Source organism: Hyaena hyaena, unplaced genomic scaffold (assembly GCF_003009895.1).
Source record: "Hyaena hyaena isolate Hyena2069 unplaced genomic scaffold, ASM300989v1 scaffold_1291, whole genome shotgun sequence".
Taxonomy (NCBI): domain Eukaryota; kingdom Metazoa; phylum Chordata; class Mammalia; order Carnivora; family Hyaenidae; genus Hyaena; species Hyaena hyaena.
This window is the reverse complement of record NW_024081924.1, coordinates 72099-94825: the sequence shown is the minus strand read 5'-3', so window position 1 is coordinate 94825 and position 22727 is coordinate 72099. Positions and strand designations below refer to the sequence as shown.

The 22727-nt window shown below is 36.8% G+C and overlaps 1 protein-coding gene across 1 annotated transcript; it reads right to left on the bottom strand.

Moving 5' to 3' along the window:
• Window positions 1-5104: 5104 nt before the first annotated feature.
• On the bottom strand, window positions 5105-6665 carry DMAC1 (distal membrane arm assembly complex 1). The gene is made up of 2 exons (XM_039223205.1): window positions 6344-6665; window positions 5105-5460 (listed from the first exon to the last, which is right to left on the bottom strand). The coding sequence occupies exons 1-2, from the start codon at window positions 6615-6617 to the stop codon at window positions 5396-5398; spliced, it is 339 nt and encodes a 112-aa protein (XP_039079136.1). The 5' UTR covers window positions 6618-6665; the 3' UTR covers window positions 5105-5395.
• Between the last annotated feature and the right edge of the window lie 16062 nt (window positions 6666-22727).

The following is a 22727-nucleotide window of genomic DNA, read 5'->3' as shown; positions in this document are numbered from 1 at the left end:
GAAATCTTGACCTGAGCCAAAGTCGGATCTTTAACCAACTGAGCCACCCAGGCATCCCAGAAGCTTGTTGTTATTTTAGGCACAGCCTGGGTAACATAACGTGTTTAATTTAATTCACATCAGTAAACCAGTATTACGCAGAGTTAAAGTGAAGGAAAGGTTTTCCTATTTGGGTTCTTGGGAAATAGAAAAAGATCACACACACATAAACCACCACCAATCCTAATCCTTCCTGACCTCCCATACTTCTTTTGAATATCTGAGAAATTATGCACACCAGGAGAGGGTAATCACATTTCATGCTTCCAAGAATGATATGATCACAAGAAGGCCAGGAAGGACCCTGTTACTTCCCTATAGAATTGTTTGGTTGTTCAGGTGCACTAATTGGGGTAAGGGATTATCAAATTCCTGTCAAGTATCAAGCAGTTGCCATTTCAAGATGCTAGAGAGTGAACTTGTAGGAGCAATGTTCTGATCTTCTGTGAAAGCTTCACACAATCACTACATGGAGTGCTATTTCAGTTTTCCTTGTTCTCCACTACTATCTCTGTCCTTTGGCATCAGAGAGTACACCTCTTTCATACACAGAGGGAACATTCATGATAAAAAGGAATTTAATGATTGCCCAATCTTCTGACTTTACAGAAGGTGACATGTTCTAGAAGTTTAAGCAGCTTGCGCAAGAGCTTATTAGGAGCAGATGGCAAAGCTAAGAACCTGAGTCTCATGGCTGCAGTCAGGTGGTTTTTTCCCATAACATTACAGACGAAGTCTGCTGTACACAGGTCAGTCAGGTTCAAACACACCCATTGTTCTCAAGCTTAAACATTCATTTGAATCACCCAGATAGGTTGTTAAAATAGACTGGTAGACTCCACTCCCAGGGCTTCAGATTCAGTAGTAGGTCTAGCATGGGGCTAGGAATGTACATTTCTAATGAGTTTGCAGGTGATGCTCATGCTGCTGGGGTTTGGTACATGTTTGGTACTGGGAACCAGAAAGAAGCATGAAGATGACAAAAGCACAGTCCTCTTTTTGAAGAGTTCACAATCAGTGGGGAGGGACAGATGCATAATTACTGAGCAATCTGTTAAGTGTAGTGATAGAAATTAATGATACATGTTAAACTAAGGGATAACCAAGGAAAAAAATGGAAAATGAAAATTCAAAATTTCTGATTTTTACATCTCAACATTTTGAAAATGAATGCTAAGAAAACGACTATAGTAACATGAATCTGCACTTCCCAGTTCAAGCCACTACTGTTTCATCACTTGAGGCTTTGGAAAAACTCTTACCTGCTCCAGGCCTGTTACCTTAGCTGTGAAACAGGGCTGCTGAGAGGATTGAACAATTCCTACAAAGCATTTAGCATAATGCTTGGCACATAAAAAGGGTGCTATAATTTTTTAAAAATATATATTCAGCAGTAGAACAATTTTGCTAGAAAACAGAAGATAAAAACTGCCCAGGAAAGCCACCAATAAAAGAACAAGTGAAGACAGTAACTGTAAAGACAAATGCTATTCAGAGGGCCTCTTCTTGCTAATACCCAGAAAGGGAGTACATAATTAGTCTGGCATGTCATCTACCAAAACTATGATACCACATAAGATTCCTGATTCATTGTATTGGTTTTCTATTGTGTAACAAATTGCAACTAACCTTAAATGGCACAAATTTCATAGTCTCACAGCATGACCAGATACTCTGCTTAGGGTCTCATGAGGCTGAAACAAGGTGTTGGCTAGGGTTGCAGTTCTTGGTTCTCTTAAGGCCCTCTTCCAAGCAAGCATCCATTTCCTTGTAGTTGTAGAACTGAGGTCCCAGTTTCCTGTTTAGCTCTTATTCTCAGCAGCTGCCGGCAGCCTGCACTTCCTAGCCACATGGCCCCCATAGGCAGTTCATAGGAATGTTTGCTTTCTTTTAGTCCTGAAGGGACTTATCTTATATTGAATCCCCCTCTTGCTTCTAATCTCCAACTTCTCCTGCCTCTGACCTCTAAGAACAAGATTTAATGGGCTCATCTGGATAATTTTCCAATCAGAAGATCAACTGATCTGGGACCTTAATTACATCTACACATTTTGTTCACAGCAGCACCTAGAACTGTCTTTGAATAACTGGGAGAAAGTGTGTGTACAAAAGGGAACTAGACCATCTTAAGAATCTTGCCTACCACATTCCTGAAGCACATGCAAGTTCAGTCGCATGACTGAGCAGTGACTTTTAGCAGCATTGCTGTATTAACATTTGCCCTTTCGACTATTTCTCTATACTCCTTCTACATTTGAATGACAAGTTGCTGAATATCTCAAAGGCCAAGAGACATGCATTTGGAAGAGTGACAGATTTTCTCCCCATGCTCTTAGGGTACTTCTGAATGATGTGTAATTATAAGTCTTTCACCTCTGACTCTGTGCCCTTAACACCTATATAATCACAGGGTCAAGGCAAGGATTTATCTGTCATTGAAGGAAAAAACAAAGTGGATTTTCAACTCAAAATTGCTTACTATTCTGGACCATGATTTGAGAAGTGTTGGTTTGATCAATGTAGTCTTGGCAATAAATCAGTTGAGACCAAGAATGGTTTGGGGAGGGGGAGTGGGGGGCGGTACTTGAACATATGCTTGCCCTGAACATATATTTAATTTAGGAGCAATTTATTTTATGTTGTCAAATCAACTGACTTCATTCAAGAGGCCCCTAATTCATACACAATCAGGCTGAGAAACTAGTAATAAAAAAAGCAAGGAGCAAATGCTGAGGGAGTAGGTGAAGTACAAATCATGCCTGAGATGTTTAACCTCTAGGCTCCCTGAAAACCATGGTCTCTGCAACTAGTCTCAGCCAGGTGAAACTGCATAACTTTTTAGATAGATCTGTACTTGAACATTCCAGTGTTGCCAGCAACAGCAACTGGCCTAGGAAGAGAGACCCCTCATCTCTCCTTCCCCCCAAATAGCAAGATCCTGAAGATCAATCTACATTAGGGTACTTCCATATGTTCAGATATATTGTTAGCTGGTCAAAAGATTGTAGACTAGTCAATACAATACACAAAAGAACAAGAGATGGTGCAATAATTTGATTATTTTGAGCTGCCAAAGTTTGCACTATGTAAAGGTTAACAGATAGCATGTAAAGGTTAACAGACACCCTGGACATCACAAACATTGTCAGCATTTACATATATGTTCACATTTTGGTTTGTGTTTCAAGGAAAACTGTTAAGTTCATTTTAAATTTCCCTTATTTGTACTTTTTCTCTTCTCTTTCGCTAAAAATAATTATGGGCTTTTGTATAACTCTCACTTCCATGACATAAAGAGATTCTAAACCCCATAAAAATGGGTATTCTTACATTACTAATAATCCACTGATTCTTGAGTCTCTTTATCCTACTTGTGCTACTTCATCCCCAACAAAAGGAATGATAATCGGGGCACTATATGCACTTCCAGAACTGCAGGACTAAAGTGCTATCTCTTTTCTCTCTGAAGACCAGACTCATCTCTAAAACAGACTGGATTTCTCACTTTGCACTGGCAGAATTCAAAGCAACTTAAAAAAAAATTTTTTTTTCAGTTTATTTATTTTGAGAGACAGATATACCATGAGCAGGTGAGTAGCAGGGAGAGAAAGGAAGAGAGAATTCCAAGCAGGTTTCATGCTGTCAGCGCAGAGCAAGAGGGCTCGAACTCACAAACTGTGAGATCATGACCTGAATCAAAACTGAGAGTTGGATGCTTAACTGAATAAGCCACCCAGGCGTATCTCAAAGCAACTTTTGGAACTTTAACTTTGGAAGTTAAAGAAAAGAAGAAAAAAAGAAAAAGACAATTATTCATTTCAAATTTAACTATTGGGGGGTGGGGGGGAATGGTTGTTATTCCCAGTTAACTGCCCATAGACATAGTAGAGTATTATTTTGCTCAAACATAGTTACGCAGGCCCAAGTTGGGAAGAACCAAATATACCTTGGCAATATTCTAGTGAGAGGGCAAGTTCATTTGGAAAAGCTCTTATTTTCTTACACACTAGTACAACTACTAAGATGTTAAAATTACATTACATACATAAGTTTGAGTTACTCTATTTCTCCAGTAGGACAAGCCAAGGCCAACAAGTTACATTTATGTAGTTTTGGTTTAACCTAAGAAAATGTTGCGAATATAGACATCCAGCATTAAGCTCAGGCACTTCTACATACTTGAGTAAAAGCCCTGAAAGTACTTGCTCAACATTATTTTTCAAAACACACTGTGATTGGCAACTAAACTCTTTCTGCTCTGAACAAAAAAGCTATATATAACTTTATAGAGAAGGGAACCAGAGACTTCTGTTAAAAATGAACTATCAAATTTTAAGTCATTATCTCAAAAGCATCTCAATTTCATCACAGGGTCATGTCCAGTGGTTGTGGACAAAACTTGGTTTTTGTTCTTAATGACAAATGTGAATTTCTTTTTTTTTTTTTTTTTTAATGTTTTATTTATTTCTAGGAGAGAGAGAGAGACAGCGTGAGCAGGGGAGGGTCAGAGAGAGAGGGAGTCACAGACTGAAACAGGCTCCAGGCTCTGAGCTGGCAGTCAGCACACAGCCCGACGCGGGGCCCAAACCCACGAACCGTGAGATCATGACCTAAGTGAAAGTCGGACGCTTAACCAACTAAGCCACCCAGGCGCCCCACAACTGTGAATTTCTTTCAAATATTTTAGTACGTGTCTTTTACCGTACGCTGATTTTTGTTTTGTCACAAAGTCATCCTAGTTCTGAAAGACGAGAACTAGAACTAAACAAGAACAAGTCCTAGCTTCATCACTGACTTGTTGAATGCGGACCCCAGAAAAATTACTAGGACAATTTTCAACTTTCACCTGCTGCCAATGAAATAAGCACCTGAGTAGCTTTAAAACTCTCATAAGGTAATTGATTTGACTACACCTTGGAAATCATGAACGGTACACAGATAAAGTCTTATGTACTTCTGCACACTGCATGATGCAAATCCAGTGTTAGTTTGATAATAAATGTTGACACCATTATGGGAGAAATAAAGAGAACTATTTAAAATAATAGTTTAGTTCATTTTCCAATTTAGTTTATCATTTCCTCTTTATTTTTATTATATCCTCCTCCTCTAGATAAGACAAAGAACTTGTTCTCTTCTCTGAGGGATTTATTGGTCCCTGTGGAGTCTGAGAAGAAGGCCACAAATCCTTACCACCAAAGAATAACAACCTACATTTGTCTTTTCAGTCTTGTAGTATCCGCAGGGCTGAAGTCTGTCAATATCCATTCGTCTGTCCAGAACTTCTGTAAGTCTGATGCTTGTTCTGGTGTCATGGGGACATGGACAGAAGATGACAAACTCACTGATGGTACTTTCAATCAGCACGGAAGGCCTTCCCTTTGGGGTCGGACAGGATGATTACACCCCAGCAAGCAATGCCTAGGAAAACAACAACAGTACCTCATATGTATGTTAGACTTCAGTTTACGAAGTGCTTTCATATATGCCATTTTATTTAATCCTCACAACACTCCTAAAAGACACATCCCCATTACATTTTTTTTTATAAAAGAACTAAATTCAGAAAAGGAAAAGAAAATTCAGAGGGGGAAAAAATTCTGTTACCTTCCCAAGCAAGAAAGGCATTCAAAAAGAACCAGTCTGAGCAATCTAATTAAAAAGGTAAGAGATCTGAAAAACTAAAATCCTTCCCATTCAACTGATTTTAAGATTAAAAAGAAAAAAATCACTGCATTTTACTCTACGACATCTTAACATCACTTCTTATTATAATAACCAATTATTATGGTTACAGATAAGGGTATGGACCAGCCAATTCACCCATGGTACACGGAGAACGTGGGCTTACACCCAATCCAAGACTTAAGAGTCCTACTTCTTAAACCAAGGTTATGTATCTCACTAAGGCTTTCTCCAGAATTTGGAGAAAAAAGCATGAGTTCTGGTTACAGATAAACGTGGATCAAAAGCCAGCTGTATCACATCCTAATTATCTGACCCTGAATACTCTCGGTGCCTTTGTTCAGCGGCAAAAAGGGATTGCTATAACCATACCTATCTCTAATACCTATTGTTAGCTTTAGAGATTGAAGTTAACCAGAGACCTCAAGAAATATAGTCATTAAAAAAAAAAAAAAAAAAGGAAGAAAGAAAAAAAACTGTCCCAAGAACTTTCTCTCCCCGCCCCTGCTTCTGGTTTGGTGTACCTCGGCCACGTGACTAGCCCCGACCCGTCCACGTGGCTGTGGCCCACTTCTTCCTGTCCCCCTGCCCAAAACCCCTGAGATGCCCCGACTCTCACTGATGCCGATGACCATCTGCGTTACAGTCCCTGGACTCGGGGCGTATCCCAGCTTCATGGGCTTCCTCGCCACCCAGTACACGTACGCGCCCGCCCCTATCAGCCCCGACCCGGAGAGCACGCGACAGCTCCAGCAGTTATTAAATACAGGGGCTTCCGCTGGAGAGGTCGGCGCTCCAGGTGCAGCGAGGGGCAGGGACTCGGCGGAGTTGGTGACCTTAGGAGGCGCAGAGACCTTGATGGGCTCCATAGACTGGGACAAGAAAGAACCCATATTCAAGGGCCCGGTCTCAGCTGCGGGAGTCTTCTGACCGAACTGACGTAAAAGATACGGCCGGCAAGCAGAGCGCCGCCGCACTGAACCGGAAGCAGCCTGAGCGTCTCTGGGAAATGTAGTTCTGGCTTCTCTTGAATGGACAAAAGATGGTAGCAGCTTGTGTTTGTGGATTTCTGAGGCCACAAACTTGGCTTGCATGAGGCCACTCCCCGTTACACCCCGTCCCAATCTTTTTAAGAATTATAACTTAGCTGGGGCGCCTGGGTGGCTCAGTCGGTTAAGTGTCCTACTTCGGCTCAGGTCATGATCTTAGGTTCGTGGGTTCGAGACCCGCATCGGGCTCTGTGCTGACAGCTCAGAGCCTGGAGCCTGCTTTGGATTCTGTCTCTCTGTCTCTCTCTCTCTGCCCCTCCCCTGCTCACGCTGTCTCTGTCTCTCTCTCAGAAATAAAACATTAAAAAAAAAAAAAGAATTATGACTTGGTAAACCCCCAATGTCTCAACTTTTAGTTTCCCTAGAGGAGGAATCTGCATTTCTAAGTTTTGTTCTGTTTTTGTTTTTTTGTTTTTGCCTAGCACAAAACGTGAGACCTTGAGCATGTCACTTCACGTGTCTCCTGGTGTGTAGCTCAAAAGAATTAAGTTTTATATGTGCTTAACTATATGCTAGACACTTTGCTAAGCGATCAACTGCATTATGCTATTTAATCTTTCCAATCCAATGCGGTATCAGTTTCCCAGTTCATGACAAAACTGGTTAAATGACATAGCCATAGTTGAAACCGATGTCGGTGTCAATACAAATTTCTTAAATGCCACCTGTATATATTATCGAGAAAAATGAACAAATATTATTTTCTTGAATTTTGAGGAGAAAGGAAAGTTTATTCGAGCCCAAGTTGGAACACCTGCCTGATATACACAATTTTCAGAAAGAAGAGAGTGCTCTCAGGAAGTAACATTTGGTACAAAGTTATATATTTTTTACATAAAGAGTCACATCATCATGATTAAGAAAATTCCAGAAAATCACAGACTTTACCTTATGTTCTTCAGATATTGGGAGGCTGTATGACTTTAATATTATGGGAACCAGGGAAATTTCTTTATTCTTATGTTCAGTATAGTAATTTCAGTTTATTTTAAATTTTATTATTTTTATTATTTAAAGCAGACTATATGTGCTTGGGACAGAAACAGAGCCCATGCTTTGAGGTTTTGCCAAGTCATTTTGACCTTGGTAAATGTTAAAATATAGCTTCCCTGGGAGCTCAAGAACAAGAAATATTCAAAGTTGAAATTTTCCTTTATCAATATTGTGAGGGGTTTACACAAATATAATCCAGGTGTTAAAAATGTGTTTGAAAAAAAAAATGTGTTTGAATTACCTGGGTAAATACTTTTCAATTTCTCTTTAACTTTTTCCCTAAATTCATGATCTCAGTGTTGTCATACTCACCGTACTGTTTCTATTTTGAAGGCCCCGGAGATAATTCAACTCAGAATCAGGCTAATGGACTTGAAGAGTTAATGTAGGATCTGTTCTTGCAGGTTTACAATTTTATCATCCCTTAAGAATGGATTTATTTTTTTAAATTTTTAATAGTTTATTGTCAAGTTGGTTTCTTTATAACACCCAGTGCTCATCCCCACAAGTGCCCTCCTCCATGCCCATCACCCTCCTCCCCTCACCCCCACCCCCATCAGTCCTCTATTTGTTCTCAGCTTTCAAGAGTCTCTCATGGTTTGCCTCTCTCCCTCTCCCCCACTATTTCCCCCCTTCTTCTCCCCTACTGTCCTCTATTAAGTTCCTCCTAATTCTCCTATACGTGGAAACATATGGTATCCGTCCTTCTCTGCCTGACTTATTTCACTCAGCATAACACCCTCAAGTTCCATCCATGTTGTTACACATGGCCAGATTTCAAAGAATGGATTTTTAATTTTGATTGCTTCTTTGCAATTCAACTGCTGTATCATCCACTCCCATCACATTTCACCTTTCATTTCCTTTGGGTAGAGTTGCATATGTTTTGTTTTGTTTTCTTTTGTTTTCTGTGTTGGTCTCACAGGATTACTGGTAAGAAAAAGGCATTTAGAGTTCAGAGGTTGTTTCTGTTAGAGGAGGTGGATGAAAACAGGATTAACTTTAGGTTTGAACTTTTTTTCCTTTAGAATGTCTTAAAAAATTAACATGATAAAAATAAATTCATTATTCCACTTTATAAAATGGGATGTGATTTGGGGAAGACTTTAAAAAGAAAAAAAATAAAGGTTTGAATAAGTAGAATATGCAATCATGAGAATACGGGTTGGCCTGATGCTAATTTCAAAGACCCTCTCCATTTCCCGTCTCACACACACACATACACACACACACACACACACACCTATCTCCACTGTTGTCCAGTAGAAAGACAAAGGGTTGGGAAATTTGGGTTCTGTAGTGGGCTTTTTCACCATGAGTCAGTCATATGACATAGAGAATATTATTTATTCTCTCTAGCCTGTAGTTACCTCATGTTTGAAATAAGGAGATTTAGAATGGTAATATCTAACAGTTTTTCTTAACTTGAAAATGTTATTATTTACTAAGTATCTCTCTTTAGATGAATTTAATAGCGTTTGACTTAGGAATTCATAATTTATAGCTGCTTCTTTTTACTATGCCTGATACAATATTCTATAGTGCAGATGTGTTTCCCTTTATTTATGAGGAAAAAAAATCCATCATTTGGCAGCAGTTACTAAACATTTTATCCACACTCTTCTGTGGATAAAAATGATTGTGCACACAATAGCATGTATGCATACTTATTTATTATTTATAATTTATGTATTGATATGTTACTTTATACATTATGAGGAAAAGATAATAGAAATAGAAATTTTGTCTCATATCTCGATACATAGGCTTGTGCATCTCCATGGACACCATGGTTATGTGACTTGTGGCTTTATTAATTCATATTTTGTCTAAAAGCTTACCTTCTTGATTGTGCTCATTACAGTTAAAGATGCCAGGAGAGGACATCTTTAATTATCTAAAAAATATATTATTAAAATGGTCCATGACACATTTTCCAAACAGGCAATATTTCATTTTAAGTAGTGTTTTTTTTTTCCCCTTTATTGAGAGAAAGAGAGCACACAGGGGAGAGGCAGAGAGAGAGAGAAAGAGAGCACAGGAGCTGTCAGCACAGAGCTTGATGCAGAGCTCAATCTCACAAACCGTGAGATCATGACTGGAGCCAAAACCAAGAGTCAGATGCCTAACTGACTGGGCCACCCACGTGCCCCTGTTTGTTTGTTTTTTTAAACACCTTCCAAAAGACGTGTTTCTTCTCTTATGATTGCCTCAAATAAATGATTTTAGCTTGTTTGTTATTACTCATAAAACATATTGAAATTGAGATGTTGAAATGAGATTGAAATATAACTTTGATTGATTAAAAAATTATTAGAAATGTTAAGATGCATCTTGAGACAAATGAAATAGCAGGGTCTGAGGATAAGGCTAAAGGCTAATGAAAGCTAGCAAAATTATAAACGGAGGAAGACGTGTGCGTTTTGGGGGAAAGAAATAGGAGGAGAAGGTTGAAAGCTTATTTTATTTTTTCTATTGTGTGTGTGTGTGTATATATATATATATATATATATATATATATATAATAGTATTTACTATTTATTATCTCAGTAGTTAACTTTGGCACTTATGACTCCGAAAGCCTCATGACCTCTCCTATTTATTTATAAATTTTAAAACTGTCTTTAAAAAGACATTTTTTAGTGTCCTTCACACTCCTGTCTCCCAACCACTCAGTTCCCCTTCCCTAACACAGCCAGTCTTATCAGCTTCTTATGTATCTTTTCAGAGATGTCTGTGTGTATGTGTATACTCTTTCCTCCAGTGAATTTGAGGGTCATTCCATATCAGTTAATATGTAAAGAGATTCTTTATGCATTTGTGGCTCTGTAGTATTTCCCTGTATGGCTGTACTGTACAGAAATTGATAGGTCTTGTATTGATGGACTTTAATAGATTGCTTCTACTTTTTTGGTACTACAAATAGTGCCGCAGGAAATAATCTTGTACATATATCACAAACATATGAGTATGTCTTAGAATATATTTCTAAAAGGATAAAGTATTTATAAACTGGATGGACATTACCAAATTGTCCTTCACAGAAGATGTAACAATTTAAGCTCTTACCAACAAGTATGAGGTCTATTTCTCTATCCTGATTATCCTAAACAATGAATTATATAACTTTGATCTCTGCCAATGTGATAGGTAAAAGTGGTTTAATTTTCTTTTTCTTATTATTAGTGAGCTCCTCAATATATGTTTAAGGGCAATTTATACTTCGTTTTCTGTGAATTGTCCATATTTTTGCCCATTATTTTCATTGGCTGGCCTTATTCTCATTGACTTCTAAGAACTCCTTGTACATTATAGAGATTAACTCTATGTCTGTGATGTAGGTTTGCATTTTTCCCTCCCAATTTGATATTTTCCTTTTAATTTTGCTTGTACTTTTTACTATGCATATTTTTGGAACATGTAATTGAATTTAACAATCTTCCTTTATATAGTTTCTGAGTTTTCATGTCATAAATTCAGAAAGGCCTTCTACTTTCTATGCTTTCCCCCAGTATTTTGATCTTTTTAAAAAACACTTAAAATTTTAATACATTTGGCATTTCTCCTACTATTAGGTGTTAGAAATGGAGTCACATTTTTCTTCCTTTTCTTTTCCCCAATTCATTTTTCTTAATGCTATTTATTAAATAACCCATCTTCCCCACTTGTTAGAAAATGTCACCTTTTCTAAAATGGCATATATAGATGTATGTACTATTCCTGGATTTTATGTTCTGCTCCATGATTTTTCTAATTATTCATGTGCCAGTATCATAGTATATTAATTACTGCAGCTTTGTAATGTATTAATACTTGGAGATTGGTTCCCTGTTATTGTTCTCTTGTTTCAGACCTTTCTTGGATATTTTTACATGTTTATTTTTCCACATGAACTTTTGACTTAGCTTGATTATTCTGACAAAATGATGCTGACATTTTTATTAGGCTTGTGTGAAAATTGTAGGTTAATTTAGGGAGAATTGACATCTTTATGGTGTTGAGTCATCCTATCTAAGGACATGGAATGCCTTTTTTTCTTTGCTTATATCTTATTTTGTGTTCCTCTGTAACATTTTAAAGCCTTTTTTTATAATGATCTCACACATTTCCTCTCAGATACTTTATTTTTTTTGTTGTTATTAAAAATTTTTTTCCCTTCTGTTGTGTCTTCTAACTGGTTGTTGTCTCAATACAATAGGGCTATTGATGTCCACATATACTAACACTGAATTATCAGTGCCTTGTGGTGAACTTTTGAAATGTGATTGATTGTTTTCTATTTTTGCAGCTCTTGTTGACTTTGGGGATCTTTTTTATACCCACTTTGTAGACAGAATTTTCAAGCATTCCTTCTTTTTCCGTAACCTATAATAGTTAAAATACCGTTGGAATCATCTCCTTTTGAAAAGTTTTGTTAGAAATTTCCTATGGAATTGTCTAGTCCAGGCACTTTATTATTTTGGTGGGAGAGGGAGGGGATGTTAAGAAGGAGGTTATTTGATAGCTTTCTTTATTTGTATTTTAGAGATATGTTTAAATTTTCTGCTGGAAATGCTTTTGGCAAATTATACTTTTCTGGAATATTACCTATTTCATTCCAATTTTCAAGTTTATTTGCACAAAATCATGAATATTCCCTTACAATTCCTGTAATTTCTTTATAAGCTGTGTGGAAACTGTAAATGTTCTTTGCATATGTGATTAATTAAGGGTTTTGAAATGGAGTGATTATACTGGATTATCTGTGAAACCCTTAAAGACAATCATGTGTGTACTTATAAATACCATGTAGAAAAAAGAGTACACACAGAATGGAAGGCAGTATGACCAAGAGGTGATGTGGCTACAAGTCAAAGAATGTGGGCAGCTGCCAGAAACTTGGAAGAGGCATGGAACAGATTCTCCCCTAGAGCATCCAGAGAGCATGACCCTATGAACACCTTGATTTGAGTTCAGTGATACCAATTTCAGACTCTGGCCTCCATCACTGTGAGAGAATATGTTTCTGTTTTTTTAAGACACCAAGTTTGTAACAATTTGTTATAGCAGCGACAGGAGACTAATATGAATGCTTGATTAAACCTTTGTCCCAGACTCTATACTCTGAAGAACCTGAAGGCAGCAAAGTGTAACCACCTGGGATAGCACTTTTCTTTTTTTAAGGGTTTCATGCCACTTTACAGTTTTCTAACATTGAATATTGTTGTGGAAAATTATAAGGCCAGGCCAATTTATTCTCTGATATAAATGATTAGGTGTTTTTGCCTAAATGCCCAAACGATTTTTCTTTACTTTTCTTTTCTTCTCCCTTCCCTTTCCTTTCTAAATTGTCAAAGTCCAATAATATCTTTACCAGTCAACATCTTCGTTGGCTATTGTAGTTCAGTTTTCCAGGCATAAACAACACACTCTCTTTGTTTCAAGAATGTCTATCTGAATTATATCTTTTAAGGCACAATTATTTTATTGTTTTCTTTTCACCAAATACAGCCAACTAACTTCCATTCATTCATCATTGAAGACAAAGAGATAATTCATTTCCTATTTAAAAATGATGCATTATACAACAAACAAAAAGTTAAACTTACCAAGGTACCCTGACTAGTTATATAAATTGGTAATTAAGAAAAGAGAAAAACTAATCATTTGTTTCTCATAAAATAGAAATTTAAAGAGTTCTGTTAGTCATAATGCAATCTTTATGGTTAAAGTAGCTCAGAGGGTGGTACATATAGTTTCATCTAGAAAGGTATATAATTTAAACACCTCATGTAAATGAATAACATTTTCATAACAAAATGAATGCAGAAAGCCCTAGGTTTTCATTAAATATTGGGTGTTGAATGATCCTTTATGACATTATAGATAGTACACAAAATACATTTTTATACATTTATAACCCTAAGAAAAGAAAACAGTTGTTCCATGGTAAAGATTTCCTAGTAGACATTTGGTTTACAGTAGGATAAATTAACCTCTAAGATTTCAGTGTTTACCAAATTTGGAATCTTTAGCTTGAGTCAGTAAATCAGCTATGTTGATTGTTTCCTAAGTCATGGGTCTGCCCTTTCTTCTGAAATATAAGTTCTTTCAGAACATTCTAAAGAAGAATATTCCTCTCAGGAAGTTTTAGAGATGGAAAATTAAAGAAAAGAAGACTGGGTATGGGCATGTCCTTGGATGTCCCTATATTTGCTTCAGACTTCAGACTTTGTTGTATTTTTAAATGTGTTGACAATCTGTACCTTTGATTTGTTTTCCTAGAAAATCAGCACCTACTTATGGCTTCTTTTCTATTGGGCCTTTTTGAGGACTGAACTTTTTTTCATTTTTGGCCTCAAAGAATGCCACATGCCTCTTTATTTTTCATTCCCCCTCCCCCACAAGAGCCTTTAGATATACAATTTTGGTTATCTGATCATTTAAGTTTTTAATTTTTGTTAATTTTTTAATGTTTATTTTTGAGAGACAGAGAAAGACAGAACATGAGTAAGGGAGGAGCAGAGAGAGAGAGAGGGAGACACAGAATTGAAGCAGGCTCCAGGCTCCAAACTGTCAGCACAGATTCCGACGTGGGCTCGAACCCAGGAACTGTGAGATCCTGACCTGAGCTGAAGTCAGACACTTAACTGACCGAGCTACCCAGGCATCCCGGTTATCTGGTCATTTATAAGTATTTGATCATCTTTTGAAGGTTTGTTTCTAATGCATGGCTCTGCTGGCTTACTCGTTGCTGAATTTAAAATACAGGTTTGTATAACCCTCTATCCCCCTAAATTTCTGGAGGTGTCTAAATTTGTGGTGAGCCTCCATTTCCAGAAAATAAAAACACCTGGGCTTTAAACGTCCACAGCAGAGGATTGGAGATACCTGAAGATGAAGAGCAACGTCCTTGCCCATATTCTGTTGGATTTTCATACTTTCACATGCTTCTCTGTTTTCCACCTCTCCAGAAAGAACCGTGGCTACTTTGTGCTATTGTCGAATTACAATTACCTGAGAATGAGAATGGGCCTGTTTAGACCATGTCAACTCATGGATTCTGCCTTTTTGTGCCAAGAAATAGGCTACACATATTTTCCTGCAGCTAGTAATGTATTCTCATTTGTTGATGAGTATGTTTGTGGGAATCTACGTTACTTCCATAGACCTTGGAATGGGGAATGGCCAGAGGGTCATATCAGCATGTGGAGAACAATATGACAATGTGATCTGCTGCATTCAACCTCTCCCCTGGGCCCTGGGAGTCAGGCGTAGGCTCAGCAGAATAACCATTATACTCCTTCTTCTTCCTTTACTCTTGCCAGTAAGGATCTGTTCTTTAATACTAGTTCTGTTTTTTTTTTTTTTCTTTTAGTATTCAAATTATATGTTCTGTTGTATCTTCTTTCATTTTCTTACAAATTCTTTTCATTTGTTTTCTTATTTATTTTAGCTTTGTTCCTTAACATGTTTATAGCAATGCCTGTTTTCTCTCATAGTCTTCTACTTTTGTCCCTATAAATTGGATGCTTTTGTTTTCTTCTCCCACTGCTTCACTTGAGTTCTGACAACTCATATATTTTCTTATCTTTACCAGCTGTCTAGTTATATTGTCTGTAAGTTGTTTTATTTGTTTTATTTGTGTTGTGAGCTCTTGCTTTATAGAAATGACTAGTTTTTAAATTTTTGAAATTTAGGGAGAAATATTTGGGCATGATTTTTATATGCTCCATGACAATATATTGCTGGATGCTATTATGAATTTACCATTTGTTTTTCCTGTTTCTTCTATTCTTTCCCTTTTTTTCTTTGATATAACTCCACACATCCTGTTTTGGTTCCCATGTATATTAAGCATCTTTGGAAGATTGGGTTTTTCCACCTATATTAGGAGCAGATTACATCAGGACAAAGCCAGAACTGAATTGCAGGCCAGTTGAGATTATCCTCTAGGCTGAGGGAGTCTTATGTGAGTTCATGTAGTCTTCTTTTCTCCCCAGTGAAAGGAATAGGCAGGATTGCTTTTTTTTTTTTTTTTTTTTTAACTTCAGAGTCTTTTTTTTTTTTTACTGCCACAGAGACAGTGTGTTTCCTGCATATGTGGCTTCTTGGTGGATTTCTTTATTTAACTTTTATTAACTTTTTATTAACTTTATTTCCTTTTGTTCATGGAGCAAAACGAGATCCATAGAATGTAGAGATTTTAAGTTTTGCACCTCAAGGTGTGCCCATTACCCTCAAGAACTGTACTTTGCTGATTCGTTCTGATATCTGCAGCTTTAATGCCCCTGCTCCACTCTCTCTTTTCTGCAACATACCCTAGCATGATCACTGCCATAGTGATTGCACATGTACATATTTCAATGGAATCTCATCAGCTTTGGCCCCTGATCATTATAATGAGTAGAATACCCCTTTTGATCTGCTTTGGATATGTAGGATAAAAGAGAAATAAAGTTTTGGGGCACCGGGCAGCTCAGTCAGTTAAGTGTCCAATTCAGTTCAGGTCATGATCTCATGGTTCATGGGTTCAACACCTGTGTCTGGCTCTGTGCTGATGGCTCAAAGCCTGGAGGCTGCTTCAGATTCTGTGTCTCACTCTCTCTCTCTCCCCTTCCCCTACCTACTCTCTGTCTCTCTGTGTCTTTCAAAAATAAATAAATGTTAAGAAAAAGAGAGAGAGAAATAAACTTTTGTTGTATTAAGTCCCTGAATTATGAGGTTGTTATTGTAGTATAACCTAGCCTATTTTGACTGATATAGTGTGTTCACAACTGAGGGTGCTACCCTAGAGGGCATTTGGAAATATAAAGAGGCACTTCTGGTTGTCACAGTGACCATGTCCAGGGGTCAGGGATACTAAATCTCTGGTAATGCTTACAACAGCCCTATGCAATAAAATTTGCTTTGCTGAAATGTTAATAGTTTCCCCATTGAAATAGTTGAGGAGAGGGAGGTAAACCATGAGAGACTCTTGAATGCTGAGAACAAACTGAGGGCTGATGGGAGTGGGGGAGAGGGGAAAGGGGGTGATGGGCATGGGGGAGGGCACTTGTTGGGATGAGCACTGGGTGTTATATGTAAAACAACTTGACAATAAACTATTTAAGAAAAAAAAAAAGAACAAATGCCAAAGGGGGAAAAATAGTTTCCCCGTTGAAAAACTCAGTAAATATCTTGACAAGTGCAGCCAAATTGCCTTCCTTAAATGAGTGCCCATTATTAAAACCTTGCCCAGATTGGCTTTTTTTTATGCTCTATTTTTAAGTAAATCAGATATTTTCTAATTTTTATAAATGTGTCTCCTATATATAATGTCCATGAGTGGACTGTTGAGTTTATTAATTTTTATAACATTTTCGTAAAGTTACTGGTGCTTAGTAAATATCTGTGGATTTCATTAGACTGAAATATCTTCTTGGGCCCAAGTTTGATAAAATAGATTCCATACTGTGGGGGCAGATTAGTAAAATGTGGGTTCCCCTTTTGTTTTCTGTAGTTTGAACTGACAAGAGGCTTGGAAAATAAACAATTGAAAAAGACATTCCCTAAAGGTAGCCATCAAGTGTAATAAGACTCAAGTCAATGGCCCAGCTGTCACAGTAAAATACAGCTTATTGACTTCCTTCTCACTAGGGAAAAGCACTGCTTGCCACTTACCACAGATAGCATGGAGAGAAAGTACCGCCCTAAGAACTGCAGGAGGGAAGGTCCCATGTAGCTGAGAGAAAGGCACAAAATAAATGTTTGCATGTGTCCGTATTAGAGAGCCATATGTTTTTAGAAGGGGTGAGAGTGGATTACATAATTATCTTACTCTCAGGATCAGAAAATAAATAGCAGCATAGTTCAAATATAGCTGACATAACCAGCAACATCTTTTTAATCATTAAAAAAATCATTAGATACCAGCTAGGTGCAAACTTCTAGTAGACAGAAGTAGAGGAGTGACTTACACAAAGAAGGGCAAGATAAGAACTACCTTCTAGGCATTGTGAATCTTATCTGGAAGTTAAACATATACATAAATAAATCTAATATATGTAGACTATGGCAAATGTTATAACAGAGGCAGTGATGAATTTAGTGGGAAGGTAGGAAAAAAACAGTTTCTAATCGGATGGAGGCAAATGAGTTAAGTTTAGGAGGAAAAATACTTTAATTTGAGCTTTAAAAGCAACCTAATGGGTGGACTGCTGAATGATATGTAAATATTATTGACTCCGTTGTCCCAGGGCAGGGTTAAGAGGTATAATAACTAACACTGGTAAAATGTTTTGCACTTAAACAGTGCTGTTACATACATTATTCATGTGGCTGTATTAATATTAACAGATGGTTTATGTAATTAAAACCTGAAAAGTAGTGAGTGTTAAAGGCATTACAAATTGGGGCGCATTAAAAATTATGACGACAATTTCCCACTGGTTCTGCAACTTATGATTACATGCATACATATACGTAGAATGTTCATGTCATGCAAAATGACAGCTAGGAGACCCTCCACATTACTTTAGTCTAGTGACATAAACTCCTTGCAGTATCTCATTCAACTGGAACCAACTCTTATAGCCTAGTATTAATGTTTATGTTTGTCAAGTTCAAAGAGTTGTATATAGGCTATTAAGCAGTGTATTTCCTTTGGTCTGGATACTGGTATTGATTAGATGAAGAATTAATAGCTTGACTTTTCTTCAAGAAATGGCACTTTTTTGTCTTGAATCTTTTTAACTTTGAAATGTCTAATGTTGAGCTGAGATGGAAAACTTGTTCAAATACATGTCAGTGAGCCCAGACCTTTAGAGCTGTGAGCAAAAAATGATTTAATTATTTCAGTTCTTACCATAACACTTATTCACTTCAACAGGATACCTCTCTAACTCCCTTACTCCTTATTAGCATCATGAAGAAGGAACTTATATTGATCCCTCTTCTAATCTTTTTTAGTCCTGGTGGGTACTGCATGGGTGAACATCTGGGAATGCTGTTCTTTGCTGTCCAGTGAATCATCAGAAGTGGAGATGGGCCCCAGGTGTCCTGCAGTCAACTGCATCCTAAGGATCACTGACACTAATCCACATGACATCATACTGTCCAGTTAGATGGCTCTGGGGCTGCTGCTGACATAACCCAAGGGAGGTACCTTCTCTTGGTGATAAAATGCAGTTTTCTTGGAATTTTAATTTATTCCAGAATTTCCTTCCTGGAAGCATACCCTGGTCATTTACTGTGGTTGGTATAAAGAATAAAATAACAGGGGTGCCTGGGTGGCTCAGTCGGTTAAGCGTCCGACTTTGGCTCAGGTCATGATCTCATGGTTCGTGGGTTTGAGCCCTGCATTGGGCTCTGTGTTGACAGCTAGCTTAGAACCTGGAGTCTGTTTCAGATTCTGTGTCTCCCTCTCTCTCTGGTCCTCCCCTGCTCATGCTGTCCCTCTCTCTCAGAAATAAATACATTAAAAAATTTTTAAAAAAGAATAAAATAACAGAAAAGAAAGAGAATGGGGTGATAATATGAATTAAAATAGCTGTAGTATTTTCCAGATATACACTAATTTAATACAATAGAATAGTAATGAAAGAATTATTGCTATTTTTAAATTTTTTTCTTTATTTTAGAGAAAGAGCATGAGCAGGGGAGAGGGGCAGAGGGAAAGAGGGAGAGAGAAAGTGTCTTTTACGGTTGTGTGCAGAAAGGCTAAAACTCAATGACAAAATGTATGTTTTTAAAATTGATATGGTGTCAGTGGCAAGTCAGGTTGGGAAGACATAGCAGCAAGATAAGTTCTTATTGTCTATTGTCCTTGACGACAAGCTACCTTTCACCCACCTTATATGGCCCGTGAGCTCACAATATTATTTTCTAAATGCTTTGCAGTTTTCAGCATGAGTGGCTCAGTTGGTTGAGTATCCAACTCTTGATATCTGCTCAGGTCATAATCTTGTGGTTTATGAGTTCAAGCCCTGCATCCGGCTCACTGCTGACAGTAAGGAGCCTGCTTGGGATTTCTGTCTCACTCTCCCTTACCCTCATGCATGCATGCACAGACACTCTTTTTTCCTCAAACATAAAGGAATAAACATTTAAAATAAAATAAAATAAAATAAAATAAAATAAAATAAAATAAAATAAAATAAAATGAAATAAATAATGCTTTGCAGTTTTCTAAGTGCTTTCAAATTCATTTTTTCATTTGTGCTTCACATCATTGTCAGGTGACTATTAATGATCCTTGTTGTACAAATAAGGAAACTAAAACCCAGAGCCAGAAGTTAAGATTCACTTAACACAACTAGGAAATGGAGGAACCAAAGTCCAACACAGATTCCCTGATTCAAACCTCAATGCTCTTCTCTATACAGAAATTGGTCCCTCATATTTTTATTAAGATTTCTGTCTCCTTATATTAGTTGTGAGCCACCAGAATCTGAAAGTGTAAATGTAATAAAGTATCACAGTGGGTAGCTTTATGAAATGCATGAGTAAAAAGGGAAATTTGATGAGCCTAATATTGAAATCTAGAAATTCCTTTTAACAAATGTTTATTTAATATACATTTATTTCGATCCTAGTTTGTCCATGACATCATGTTAAATATCTGAAGTTCATAAAGCATCAGGAGCAAAGACTACTGGGAAACATCTTAAGCTCAATTTAGCACGTTTAAATCTGAAACAAAAAATTATGAGACCATGTCATGTTAACTACTTAGCTCTCTTATTTCACCAATTAAATTAAAGTCACCTGGCATCTGGGTGGCTCAGTTCGTTAAGCATCTCACTATTGATTCCAGCTCAGGTCATGATCTCATGTTTGTGAGATCGAACCCCACATGGGGCTTGAGGCTGAGCATGAAGTCCACTAGGGTTCCTCTTTCTCCCTCTCTCTATCTGCCCCTCCTTTCCCCCCACCCCCAATCCATGTGCACTCTCTCTCTTTCAAAGTAAATAAACTTAAAAAACTTTAAAAAATAAACCAAAATCAGATTGATGATCCTACCTATGTCTTATTTATATTTACATTTCACAAAATGCATGTCTCAGCACCTTTCCTGTTGAATAAATAAATAAATGAATGTATAGATGGGTGAATGAATAGATAGGTAGATAGATAGATAGATAGACAGATCTGAATACATGGAACCTTTGCTCTCCAGGAACTTATCAACTAAATTGAAAGATAAGGTATAAAACTAAATAAACACACAATTGATATATAACCATATGGTATTGAGAAGAAGCATGGTGTCTAGCTGAAATGGTCAGGGAAAGCTTTCACGCAAGAGGCACTTTACGAATGAGAGTTAAGTAATAAAGATTTTTCCTTTTTTAGAGCAATGTAGATAAACTAGCCTGTGGAAATTAGAAGTAGGAGATTTATATCTTTTTGTAGATAGACATAGTGGGCATTCAAAACACTTTTGTTGAATGAATAAATGAATCTTCCCAACAAATGTTTAATGTACTAGCTTTTAAAAGTAAAGTGCTGTTGAGATATTCTGGGGTTACTTGAAAACAGTTAGATAAGAAAGGTTGAAACACTGTGATCAAAGATTTTGCCATTCTCAGTTTGGCCTCTCTAGAATTCACAGAAGTATTTTAGAGAGTGTTTTACTCCCTTGTAGATTTACTGAGTCTTTATAATTCAGAAAAGCATTTTGGATGTATAATCAAACAGTAAACCAAACATCTTTGAGAGGTTGCATCATTTCCTGGGGAGGGAGAACACCAAACCAAAAGTTTTAAGTTACATCCTCACTCCTCACCCCATTTAGTTTTAACAACTGTTGGCAGCCTGGCCATAAAAACTAGGATATGAGGATTCCTGCTTGATTTTGATCTGGGTTACACTCTAGTCTCCACATTGATCATTTGGTTTATTTCTTTTCACAGGAAATCACTTGCAGTGCCTCACAGGTTACTCTTAAGAGCTGAGATTTTTTATACCAACAGTAAAAGAAAGCATAATTTACCATAGGATTTTTTTTCCATTTGATCACAATGATTCATAGTGCTTCCTTTGCTCAAGAGTAAAATAATAATGCTTCTACGTGACATTTAAGTTTTTAAAAATTATTTCTAAATTTTACCCAGGTTGTAATAATCAAAAATACAAATAAGAGCTTAAAGCATTAATTTCAGAGGTGGAACTTCAGCTTATTTTTGTTATAACAATAAATAATAAGCACATTCAATGGAATTTACAAATATTATATTATTATCTGATTCCCTTTAGAAACATTTTGATAACTAGTATTAAAGAAAATGTCAACAATGTTAATATTATTAATGTAAATTATTTAATGTTTTTGGTGATTACATTTGATTTTCTTTATATTCCTATTAAGGAGAAGCCTCATTTGAACTAGATGACTATATGTGTTTAATAAAGTCCAAATTGTTTAAAATTTGACTTATAAAACTATGATAAACACTTCTAAAAATAAGTTTTAAAATTAATTATCTACTACTGTGAGGTGAATCCCATCTCTTAAAATGTATATTGTATGTTTTTGAAAACTTTGCATATAGAAATGGTTGAAAATTTCTGTATGATAAAATGTGACCCTTTTAGAAAACATCTCAGAACATTGTAAAGTTCAGAGATTTGTATTATCCCCTTTCTTTTCTTAGAACTGTATGTCATGGTGCTATGTATTTGTAATGATTATGATGATATGGTTACCTTGACTTGGAATTCCAAAAAAAAAGAGAGTGATGGGAATGGGGTTGAACATATACATATATCACAAAAATATAGGAACGAAGAGTTTTTAAAACAGTTAAGGAGAGAAGAAAAAAGAAAAAGATGTGATTTCATGGATAGAAGCCCCAATTGAGAATGTTTCCAAGAAGTTATAAAGTTCTTTCCTCAAAGAAGTGGTTTTCAAACCTTAGTATGTAGAGGATCACTTGGGGAGCCAGTTAAAAATAAGCTTTCTGGCCCCATTCCCAAAGGATGTTCACATCTGGTACATAT